At 38.9% G+C, this 13,563-nt stretch overlaps 1 protein-coding gene across 1 annotated transcript in view; it reads right to left on the minus strand.

The window, feature by feature from the left end:
- Positions 1-11,706, minus strand: part of LOC137287784 (nuclear receptor subfamily 2 group E member 1-like) — a 43,396-nt gene extending 31,690 nt beyond the window's left edge. Inside the window, exon 1 of the mRNA XM_067820172.1 lies at positions 11,634-11,706. Within this exon, the coding sequence (XP_067676273.1) occupies positions 11,634-11,661 (28 nt within the window). The 5' untranslated portion in view covers positions 11,662-11,706. The remainder of the gene's footprint in view (positions 1-11,633) is intronic.
- Positions 11,707-13,563: the final 1,857 nt, after the last annotated feature.

Consider the following 13,563-nt stretch of genomic DNA (forward strand, 5'->3'; position numbering starts at 1 on the left):
AAGCTTATGCATTGACGAAATGAGTGAGTGAGTGAGTTAACGTTTAACGTCATATCGGCAACATCTCAGCCATATCACGACGAAAACAATTTATACATCAAAGAATAAAAAACATCTTGAAGAGTAAAACCTGTCGAGGATGGTCAGTAAAAGTACTAGAGTATCACAGATATGAATATAAAACTAGCCTGGAAAACTAAACCAGTTTACTTAAAGCAGACAATACAACATATAAAACAGGTTATAGATCGCCACCAACTGAATGTAGATCATCATACTAGGAACCACGGAGACTGACACTGCGTTTGCTACCTGCATGGGCCCCGGTTGGATTTGCACCATCCCTTCAGCCGCCGGCGAGTGTAAGAAATGCTAGCCGAAATTAAAACAACAAAAATACTACGTTTAAAATGTCTGGTACGTTTGCATTGACTTGAAAGTTTTGGAACTTACGTACCTTCCCAGGAGGACAATAATTTTACAATACTTCAACCCCTTTTGAGGGTACAGCCACTAACAATTGTAGTTACTAATGTAAACTACCCTTCAGTCGCTGGCGATGGTAGGAAGATTTAGCCGAAATTTATGATGCCAAAAATACTTCTATTAAAAAGTATGGTTGAGCGAAATTGACTTGGAAAGTTCCGGGACCGGAGAATTCAACACATTCAAGCAGGACATGCTTGACCGTGGTTTAATCATCAAAAGGGATTCATGGGTATATTTTGAATGACCAACACGACATCGTCACATAATGACGTCTTCAAATCTGGACTCGCAATCCAAGTAGGTGTAACCAGTATAGGGTTTTATTTCATGCAATTTATTTATACCTACTTGAGTGTCCCACGTCTTCTGCATCGAATGTAATTTGTTATGCTAGCTTTATAATCAGAATAAGGAATCAGAAGTGACGTTACAGATCTGAGTGCTGCCTTCGCAGCAAGATCGGCCATTGTGTTCCTGGAACTGCCAACGTTGCTGGGCAAGCAACGAAAGACGATGACGTATTGACCAATAGCAAGATCATTATATAATTCATTAATTTTCATTTAAAGTGGATGCTTGCAAAAAAGAAAGAGAGTCTGGGTAAATTATACACTATTTAGAGTTGGGGTGTTTATGGGCTGTGAAAATTGAGCTGTGATCTGGTACTCTGGGCGATATTGTTCTGGATCCAATGACAGTGGCACAAGCAACTGCGCCACCATCCTTGGACCCATCAGTAAATAAGGATTTGTATCGTTACTTTTTTAATTGATTATATTCTCCTTTAGATGTAATTCACTAGTTTCTGTTTTTTCTAAATGTAGTTAATGTTAGGTCGACATGTGGCCTAATCAGTTGCCAAGGAGGAGAAGAAAGAAGTCACTTCATTGCCACCTCAATGCCGGCAGCAGTAATAAACGTCTTAAGTCTGAGCCCAAGAAGCGGAACAAGAGGAGACTTTTTGTTGTATAAATCCTCATAAAGAGGTTACAGACGCAGTTACATGCAGTATTAGACTCGTGACAGTAAGTGTACATGTGGCCTCACCAATTACGAAGGAGGAGAACAAATAAGACGGGAAGGAGTTGTAGTTTCCAGCTCAATATCCGTAACAGAGAGGAAACGTTTGACACTTAGTGCAATAGGCAGTACAAGAGCAGATTTATTTTTGTACAAGTTTAAAAGACTCAAGACAAAGTCTTAGGCCTGGGTGGTAGGCAGAATCAAGTAGTTGTAGATTGATTTTGCACCCTACACCATATACGATGTAACCATAGTCACTCAATAACCAGTGCTTTCAGGCATTTGATTATGAGGGATTTAGTATGCGGTAAAAAGGTTAAACGGGAGTCGAAAATTAGACCCAAGAACTTGGCCTCCTTTTCAATTTTGATGGGCGTGCCATTTAAATATAGTTGAGGGTCTTTATTTGGTTTGTATTTACGGCAGAAATCTATACAATTTGTTTTTGTCTTACATTCAGATACCACTTATTTGTTTCGGTAAAAAAATACTGCTTTGTGGGACAGCCCGATCTTGACTGTAGTTGTCAGACGAGGTAGAAATCGTCGGATATAAATTAAGGCAAACGTTTTCATAATCCAACAACATTATTGACATCTCTAGCACGTTCATTATCATCCATGGACGGACACTATCATCTTTGAAAATGAAGTTCGGACCTATTTGTTGTATCTGAGGAAAGATTACAGGTAGTTTTAACCAATCAGACTGCATGTTTGAAACGTGGAGCACAATCATGCCACACATTTTACATGTTGTTTCTGAGGGTGTTTGTTTTCGGGTGATGTTAACAATGTTATCAGATAAATCAATTATACAGTCACGAAGGGTTATGTGATCTTTCGGCAAAATGCCGGCAAAAATCAGTATTGAGAGTGATAAAGATAGTAAACTGATAGGGCTTGTTGCTTATATTTTTTTTTGCAATGAGTATGTAAAGTTGAATACTTACTTAGTAGCTGACGTTTTCAAATCCTCGGAGCCGTATAAAAGTACAATTGCATAATTTGGCTTATATCCGATGGTGACTTAAAACATCATGGGCATCGGTAACTTCCCTCTGTTGTACTTGTCTCCGTCACACATCACTGAGGGAAAATGAATAGAGGACATGTGCCACAGAGTTGCACATATAACAAGCATAGGACACGGCGGGAAATTTCAGCAGGGTCAATTAAAATCTCACAGGCCACAGAGGGAAGTGCCGCAGAGGTACTAAACCATAGACATCACATATCACCAGTGAATGTTTCCATCGTGGGTTTGGTTTCGTGTGTCTGAGCGAAGAGACTGGTAATATCAGTTTCTTTCAATGTTGCTAGTCTGATCCAAGAGACTGGTAATATCAAACAGTTTTTTCATAGTTTACAGTGTTGCTAGTATGTATTATGTTCAATATCTTAATTAAAATTTTCCCTTCTACTACAAACGACTACTATGAAACTATAAATGCATTTGCTCTGGTCTTGCGACAGAATTGGGCAGACAATACGACATACATAATCCTCTTGTTTATGCTGTTGACACAGTTGAGCGCTATGTGGTGCTGTATAACAGCTAAAGTACACATTGTAAAGTAATGCTAAAGTACTCACTGAATATGAAAATAAATGTTTGTTTGACGTTTATTTATTGATTACTTCATTAAAATAGATATTTTAAACAAATATTAAAATAGCTTTGTTTTTCTAAAGTAGGGCATTTTTGGTCCCCATCTAAAATTCCGAAAATAAGAAAAAATATGCATATTATTAACAAATTTAGAAGCATGTTATAACATGCGTCACATGGGTGGTAACAACTACCTGCAGCACTGTTTAGATGGGAAGATGCATTTGCACATGCAATTGACAATCAAAGCTATGAATGAATGGAAATAGAACACTTTCGACAAGAGTACAGGCATGAACAATGTACTGAGAAAATCAGAATAAAACAATCTAAAGGATGAGTGATATATGACGCTTTTTATAAAATATATTATGCACGCGATTCATCTCATTTGCATAGTAAAGACTGCATATAAGAAACGAAACTTTTGACTTTGATTTTGATCTTAGAGGGGATGATTTCGGATGATTAACAAAAAGTGTTACAAATAAAATTTGGAAAAACGGGTCATAGAATATTTAACTATCAAACGTTAGTCATTTTGTTCAAAACTACGAAATATAAGCCCCAAATCATTATTTCAATTTCCGTGAGTATAAAACAGAAAAGGGTAATCAAGACATTTGCTGTCTTCATACTACCATTGAGAAATAGATATCGTCTATGTCAACAGAGTGTTCAAAGACTTTATGGGACCACTCCTTTGAAACTGCGAATTACTCTACCTATTAATATGATATGTATTCTGGCTGCATGCATAAATCTAACAATGCACGCACTTCATCGGTCAGAGACCTGATTAAAGAATCAAGTCTGTATATCTGTCCGTTTATTCGCGAAGGGGTTGAACATCCTTATCGAATGAGTTAAAGTATATACCGGTAATAGCGTCACTTTACACTAGCGTCAAATTCCCAGCTACTACCGACGGTTTGGTCACAACATATCAGATGAAAAAAGAAATTAGCTTTTAGCATCAGCTTCGTTAATATAATCAGAAACCTACCTATGTTATCGTGTTTTTACATTATATTATTTGGTCTTCGTATCTAATTGAGGAAAAATTAATGCTCTAACCATTTAGAGTGAGTGAACCAACATTTTATTACCACGGTTGTGGTAATCAAATATGCTGAGTAATACATGCTACAGAAATGATTTGGTTGTTTCTGTTGCGTCAATCATTTTGCATAGTTGTTCGCATCAGTAAGTTTGGTCCTGCCGGCAAAGAACTGCACTGGCTAATTGGAAGCTAAACACGTTCTATTGGGGAAGCACTTGAGCGTTATGGCTTGTCGTACTCTCATATTGAGCAGCAGCCAATACTGTATGGAATCATCGAGCGCACGGTTGGATAAATGCATCGCTTTCGCGATGAGAAGGCCGCACACTGAAGTCAATGGATGGTCCTTTTATTACAAATACTCAAATATCAATTTTTCATACGTTTCCATTTTTCGTTGGCTACAACAGCCGGCGAGGCGGGCAAAGTTTCCCAAGACTTCAAAGGCCGAGAGACGAAGAATTAAAAGCATCTTCGTAAGCTTTTTTCGGGAGAAGATTCATTTCATTATCGTCCTATAAGAGAATCGATCTGTGAGTGACAAGTATGGCACTGTGATGATCACAACTGACAGAACGATCGTCCGGCTAGGGGTCGGGAAGGGGGCCTGGGGGAGAGAAAAAAGAGATGGGGAGTGGGGACCATCACGGATCCCCTGTTGTGGAATGCTATTGTCCGAAGGCACAAATTAAGGTCGAGAAACGAACCTGTCTTCGTTTGAAGGACTATTGAAGGAAAACTGATGACTTCTTGTGAGACTTCTCGTTGCCTGAAGAGTGATACTGGGATGTTGGTCGATGCTGGAGTCTACACGCAGCAGAAACAGCCTCACTCCCCAGAGAAAGATTCGATCATGTCTAACTTTGTTCCAACTCCTTGGGATCAACTATACCTTGTTTTCCCACGCCACCTGTCCTGCAGTTCTTATAAATTACCACTCAATAATAACCCATATATAGATATATATACCACGGCGCCTTCTGTTTCCACATACAAGGCATACACCTTCACATGGTACGGATTAGCGAGGAACCTTCTTTGTGAGAGGAATCCGTAAGACAATCGCATGTCAATCGATGTCGTTCTTGGCACTGTGCGAAAATGCCGTATGTTAATATTCTTTTATAATTCAGATAGTAGATTTTAAGAATACTGGAACAATATCACATATACGAACCTGAGACATTTAAGAAAACTTGCGACTAAGCAGGCGAAGGCGAGGGTGAAAGAAATTAACGTTACACAATTTGAGCGAATGAGTGAAAATTTTAAGTCACATTAACAGTTTTTCAGCCATAACGTGACAAAAACAAGTTTTAAATTCACGAAAAGTAAAATGTACTTGCGTCCGAGTGCTTTAACGATATAATAGTTCAGGGCGAAAGTGTGCTTTAGTACACTATACATGGTGGTAGAACGAACTGTATTTCTTTTCTAAGATGCCGCATTTGATCATTTCTAAGCTCAATTTCGATTAATCTATGGCAGAAAACAAACGACGGTGTATGTGACCTAAATTAAGAATCCTCGCACAGGGCTAACTGACGCGCCGTTCTTTTGATGTGTCAGCCCCCTACGTTAAGACAAACGTTACTAGGAAAACAAATGATGAAGTTTGGTGACGGTTTATGTTTAAATATCTTCTCTAGATCAGTTTTATTATTTCTCTTAAACCATACAAGGTAATATGACCGTCTCATTTCTACTACCAATGAAAGTTTAGATCGGTACATTTAGCTGAAGCTGACTAGTCATGCGACATTCCACGATTGCATTGTGGGAATGTAAACATTGCATACATTACCGTGTCTCTGTCAAATTTTGAGTCGAACTTTGAGACATTTTATCCTTCGGAAAACATAAACGTAATGTTTCCACCAGTGAGCTGTGTGATGCAACTGCAAACCAAGAAACGGGATGCGACGAAGCAGTTTACTGTGGGAGGCTGTACGAAGCGATGGCAACTGACGTCGGTTACATTGTGACGTAATGCAAAAAGTGCACATATCGTCTGATAAAGTATTGTCGGCGCCTTTGATCTTTCACCGAAGCATCTTAGAACATTCCATCACAAGGGATAAGTGTTTTAAATGACGCACTATGAAGACTCTTTTTAATAATATTAGTTCTCATTTTTAAAGTGAGTGAGTTAACATTTAACGTCACTTTGGCAATATTTCAACCATATCGTGACGAGAACATATGTGATATTGAAATGGAAGATGTGTAATATAATATGAATTACATATAATTTAAAAACCTGTCACCAAAAGACAGTAAAACAACTAGGATTTCACAATTACTACAACTTGTATCGAAATTTAAAACTAATATTACGATTGTTGGCTATATCTAAAGCCTCTTTTTATATTGTAAATATACTCTTGTTAAACTATTTCAGATTTCGTTACTAGTTTTAAATATATCTCCGTGATAATCTAGCTAGTGTTACTGCCCTTTGTAGACAGATCATTAAAATTTGATAAACTTGTTTTCATCGCTATACGGCTGTAATATTGCCGATGCAATGTAAAATTGTAAGTCACTCACTTACAATAAGTAAAGGTAATTTATAGGAACCTGTCAGCGAAGGACAGTAAAATTAACTGGAATATCAAAGATACAATTGTAAAACCAGTATGAAAATTTAAAATATCTCAACTATGAAAGCCAGTGAGTGAGTTAACGTTTTATTTATTATTTATCAATAACTACATGGGTGTCCCACTTCTGCATTAGATCTTGCACGATTTGAATCATTTGGGCACGAGTGTGTCTGTTGTGTCACCGTTACTAAATTATATCACGTGCGATTGCTACCGGTGTCTAGTTAACAACAATTCAGAAATGTAGTGTCAGTTCTCCTTAGACAATTTGACCATAGAAAACCACAGAAAAACAGATTTGTCATCCGTATACATTGCAACATTTTTAATGTCATTGAAACCTGTAAGATACCATGAAGTTGGATACTGCATTATGAGAAAGGTCGAAATAGATCCCTTATATACTGTTTCACAAATCCGCATACGAAAGACATGCTGGTGTTTGAGAGCAAATATCTGTTTATTGATGCGTTCTCTTGGACTGCTGCAGAGGGTAGTTTAATGGCTGGCATCTTGTCTGGGATACACACACCTGAGGAAATGTCGATCGTTTTAGGATTGTTAACTTTCCTCTTGCGCGTCGATGTCGATGTTAATTACTATGCGACTAATAAGTCACATTCATTGATTAGTGTTTGTACGGGCTTCTATGAAAACACTTACAAAAGATGGGACTCGCCATACCTGGTTTCTCACAACCTAATGATTAGATAGTGACTCATGATCATATGTGTTTGATGGATGAGATTGTCTACCAGTTCTCAATTAACGTGCACGTTTCATTCCAGTATGGTAATTAGCCAAATGTGCCGTGTGATAGGGGTTGACAGCGCACCTCAGCTGACCAGGACAAATTCCTCGTCAATTGGTAACTGAACACTGCCCATTTACATGCATGGGTATATTAATGAACGCACTCACAACGGAAATAATTTTGAGCCTATACAATTGTGTCACGGTAGCATTTCGTAAACATTCAAAGTACCTCAAGTCAAAATATACCAGTTACGATCAGACTTTGATAATTCACGACATACTACATCCTTTTCCCACTCGCGCGGAGTAAATGTCTTACTGTATGGGAGGGGCGGTGGGGTAGCCTAAAGGTTAAAGCGTTCGCTCGTCACGCCGAAGACCCGGGTTCGATTCCCCACATGGGTACAATGTGTGAAGCCCATTTTCTAGTGTCCCCCGCCTTGATATTGCTGGAATATTGCTAAAAAGCGGCGTAAAACTAAACTCACTCACTCACTCACTGTATGGGAAAAAGCCCCAACACCAATAAAAGTGATGATAAACTCTCTCAGTCACCTCCGATATTTATGGGATATAGGGATTCACGAAAAACTAGCCCAACTGGCTGTAGATAGGTGGATCCTCCACCATTATATATGAGCTTGTATGACTGCATGCAATGCAACAGAGTGGCAACACAACTACACCACTGCGACACAGTACTCGCACTGAGTCAGATGGCATTGAGTCTACAATCGTGGTCTGAAGTCCCTACAGAAAGTTCATTGTTTTGACATGATAGCTAAACAATGTACATGAAATAGTTTATGAATGATTTTCCTTTGCTTACAGAGTGCCATTTGTCTGTAAGTTCTGTGATTTCACTGCCATGCTTTTGGTGCTAATGCAGCCAATTTTACTTCGCAAGACATCCAGGCTTCGAAATGCGATCTATGGAAAGAGCAGAGAAATAGTATTTCTTCAAGGGAGAGAATGAGTTAAAATTTATTTAGATCACCAACAACTTAAGGTATATCACCAGACTACGGGCCACGGTGATTGACAATACCTGCTACCTGCATGCGCCCTAGTTGTTTTTTTCTTAAAGAACCAATCCATGATTAATGCATAAATTTAAATCTCGTTGATCACTATATTATGTAGTATCTTATTAAAATGCGACTATTTAATTGTGACTATGGCGAGGCTGTAACAAATCGAAATATGTCTCTTCCAATCCATTTTGTGAATAAATGCACTTGCTTTGTGTTAGGGCAGGCATGTATGTGTAGACAACTGAAACAGTCAAAATACACAAGTATAACAAACGTACAGCTACGTGTACGTATGACTTCTCAGAAAAACGTATAAAAACACACGCAAAGTATGAACGCCAACACATGAAGACAGTTCTTTTGACAACACCTGCCTTTTTAAACGTAGCAGGGCGTGAAAAAATTGTATACCACAAGGAATCCTCAGTATCTAATTCAATAGACCAAATATAAATCAATCACTCTCCCAAGTCTAAATTACACAGGTACACCGTGTGTGGATGTTTGTGGATGCAAAGTCTACATAACGTCAGTATTACAAGGTCATTGTTTTGTTTGCGAATGGAAACCTTGTGACATATATAAGTGAATTCGCACTAAGTGTGAAGTGAGACTGCCCGCCGATATTTTATCCCAGCTTGAAATCAGAAACTATGAAATGGAGAAGGGATTGTAGTAAAAGACGCGATGCACATGTGGATAATTCCAGAGGTAAACAGTATACTGATTTAGCTTTGAGTGAGTGAGTAAATTGGATTTAGGCCGTTTTCAGCCATACCTGGGAGGGGAACATCAGAAATGAGTCAAATACATTGCTGTCATGCGGGGATTCGAACTTGGGATGTTCGGCGTCCCACAGCCTTGCAAATTGTGTTTTCAAAGTTAAGTTACACCTATCAACAACTATTAAACAATCTGAACCTATTTTTTCGCTGCTATTATGTTTATAAAATCTTTAAAATATGTGATGTGAACAATTAGCTATCTGTAGGAACAAATAGGAATTATAGAATAATCTAGATATTTATTAGATGAGAGTAGGTGTATCAAAGAATGGCTGGCTGGCTGGCTGGATCGATGGGTTCATGTCGAAAGGACGAGAAAATGAGGTTATCCACCTGTAACAGCAGGCACTGTTTTGTGAAATAGTTATAGTTTCAGTTCCTAATCCATAGTTAGCGAGGTTGGTTTTGTAATTTGGACGCATATCAACAGCTATGTATCGTTTCATCTAATCGACTACCTGTCATCTTTGATAAAACAACTCAGACAGGGTTTGGGATACACATCACGCGTCTACGTCAGAAGACATTATTCCAATGACGTTTCATCATCGTGTATTCATCTTTCTAAAAGCGCTTTTATGTTTAAACATGTTCCATCGACCAGAATGGGAGGGAACAATACCCGTGAGAGGCAAGGATGTTTTAAAACCAACTTAACTACAGTATGAGGACTTATTGAACGAGCGAAACAATAGAAGTTAGTGTCCCCTTTGTCCATCAAAATACACAGAAGCTTTCTCCTTTAGTGGCATTTAGGTTTGGATTGTCAAAGTGATGTTGTAATGGCATTCTTAACAGTGTCTTCTGATCTTTGTAGGGCCCTCATTGCAGTGTGGGGCATGTACCGAAGTCTGCCTTTCTGACCTGGACAGTCGATTGTCTAACGAACCAAGTAATTAAAGGCACATGAGAGAAACACCCCAAACACGCACGCATTTACCTTTATTAACCGCATAAATTCTTCAGGAAACTCGCGGGGAAATCATCAATCGTTTTAAATGCTTGATGTGTTGATTGTTGCTTTTGTCGTTCTCAAGACAGTAAATCAAAGTCTTGATGGTAGGTCATTGTCACATTTCCGTTAAGGAAAGCATTAATGTTTTCATCATTACAAATAGAAGGGATTTTCGCTTGATGAATATTTTTACCACTAATAATAATGCTTGGATATCAACATAGAACAGATATGCTACGATTATTAAACAATAAGGGTTCACGTGTGACTAAATATTGTTCCGACAATTTCATATTTTCGCGCTCTCCGCTTTATGGTGTATTTATATATATTCATCTCGAACTCGGACGTACATGAAATATATCCATATATGTACACTATCAAGTAATACAGAGTGAGCGAGTTAAACTGTGAATGTGGAATTTTATTCATATATTTATTTTTTACGCTTAATTATAACACATTTGGAATTTAAAATCATGTGATAATAAATTAAAACTGTCACAGATTTGTATTTTGTGTCCATTAAATGATATGACTATATATAACAATACAATATGTGACCGTGTCATAAATCACCAGCAAGAGAAGTTGTAGATCATCACACTGGGGGCCTACGGAATCTCTTAGACCTGATACTTAGGTTGTCCTTTGCTTTTCGCGATTGTCACCGAGTTTTAATGCCAAAGTACCACGAACATATAATAACTAAACAAACATCACTCTTCGTTTGAGGATAACAGATATTTTTATGCTGGCCCATCTGCTTTTAGGTTATTGTCATCAAATTGTAAAAAAATGAAAACTCTACCAAACTGTATATATTGTGTAAACAATTTAAAATCCTTTCACTTTATCTCATTTCTTGTAAAAATCAGATCAGCAATAATTATAAAACACTGAAGGTATAGTCGGCGTTTCAAAATTTCTTATCACTTACGTAAAAGAAAAATCAACATAGTGTTTATTTTATAAAGAAGTTGTTTCGTCTTCATTTCAAGATATACACCCTTTTCAATGAATAGGAGCAACACAAGGACTTAAGGACTGACTGCATATCGAGCCCGTCCACAAAAGGACATTCCTTTTGAATCCAAACCGCACATGTCCCAACAGACTGGGAAATACTGGTTGGGCCCTGACATTTCTAAATTTGAACGTAACTAAAGATTAAAAACACAATATATTTCACATGACGTTAACCTTTCCGAAAGTGTTCCTGTATATTTTCTTTCTTTATACAAAACAACTTCAAGAGATCAAATATATTTACAGTTAAAAATACTTATAAATCAAAAGCGTTTTACTCACTTTTAGTTGGTGTCCGTGTGGAGGACATGTTAGAAAGTTATGCCAGTCAAGATCGAGGCGTGACTATCCAGGGATACTGCGCGTGCGTGATGACGGGGAAAATGTGAAAGGACAACAGAGACATCGCTTATTTCAATCCTCCTAGCATTAAATTGTTGAGAACGAGCCAGGTGTGGGAGCATCCCATGAACACCGATGAAATGTGCGTCTAGATATATTGATTATCGCAGATCAATACCGTGTTATGCACAGGCAAATATAACTTTTAAGAAAGGTCACGCCATTAAATGCTTTGCCTAGTTATTCAAGTGTCGCCGGATTATCAATTTTCATCTTTTTGCACAATGGGATGGCAGTTTGCCATCGGGGACAAGACTCCCCGAAAAACGAAAAATGGCATTTAATGTATTGATGTTTTGAGTCGTTTCTTTGTCTTGTTAGCCAAATTGCTCTCTTTTTAATTATTGGCAGAAAGGTTAGCGCGATGAGCCCTATCACTACAACAGGATCAGCAAAAACACTAACTTCTCACTTATTAAACTGTTCATAATGTTGAGGTCCCAAACTGCTAAAACAGAATAAAAATCTGAACATGCAAGAAAACACAACGTATCGATTCTTGACGATGTCCTCTCGTGTATGAATGTCATTATGTTGATTATTGATCACATGTCGAAGTGGGAGTTGTGGAGGGTAACTGGGCCTCTCAGGGCTTTGATCATGCCAACGGAGGTGCTTGAGTACACCAAAATTCAGTAAAATGTATAGACCTGGGATTGTTTCTGGAAAAAGGGAGAAGGCATAACGGCATTGAACAGTTACGCTTGTCCTATGTTAACCTTAAGATATCGATTGCTTTATTTAGTGTTACCCACAAGTACTTTCACTTTAAAATAAAGAAACAGTCTATTCATTACATTATTGTGATATAAAACCATCAGATTGATTGTCACGGGCCGAACCATTCTGACCCCTAATCTGGTAGACAGCTGCAGCATTTCATGTCAAATTCGCTGGAGTATAACACCCCCGTATCATCGGTCTTTGCAGCTTGGAGATCCGCTGCAGTACAAGATCGTCCCTGTTAACAATCCATGATGGGTGGGGAGAGGGGGTGCTGAACCACAATCCTAACGACATTGCTACCCAACAATCCGGTTCAAAACGAAGACATATTGATTTGGACAGCTCCAACTCCTCATTAAGCCCGACAGCCACTTTACTGCTCGGCACCCGTGAACGGGCATCTTCTCGTGGTAGGTGCTGGGTAACGCTAAGGGCCGTTCATCCCCGTTGTGGACCCGGGGATGGGGTGGGATGGGTGGGCAGGGGGAGGGGGAGGGGGAGGGAATGGTCCACCAGCCTGTTTGCCGTGGGTTCCGGCCCTGCCTGTGTCGGTGGAGGAAGGGATCCTGGTGGTTGAGTGCATAGGAGCAGGACCGGTGTTCCTTTTGCTCAACACACCACTTTGGCCTAGACTTCACCTAAACGGGTGGTTGAATGGGCCTGCTTCAACCAATCGGCTGGTCAAGCCAAGCCCTGTGCATGGAGTGCATATAATTGCACAGAATTTGATTGGAAAATGTTTAAATTTTGGTTTTGGCGCCCATGGTTCATGGCATATGGTTTGACTTGAATTTCGTTTACATGAACTTTACCTAGAGTATTATGCCCAGAAAGCGGTGGCTCATGGGCCAGTCTGGTGGCATTGTTAATCCTTTTAATGCTTCTGCTGGAGTATATCATCCGGGTATCCTTGGTGCTACTGGAGACCCACTTGTATTTAGCGTTGTCCTTGTGATACTCCGTTGTGGGTGGGGAGCTCGGATGATGAATCATATAACCTACAAACATGGAATATCAAACCCCTTTCCAAAAAAAACCAAAACGTCCACTGGATAATGAAGATGAACAAAGACCTTTAAAATCT

This window comes from Haliotis asinina, chromosome 6 (genome assembly GCF_037392515.1).
Source record: "Haliotis asinina isolate JCU_RB_2024 chromosome 6, JCU_Hal_asi_v2, whole genome shotgun sequence".
Taxonomy (NCBI): Eukaryota; Metazoa; Mollusca; class Gastropoda; order Lepetellida; family Haliotidae; genus Haliotis; species Haliotis asinina.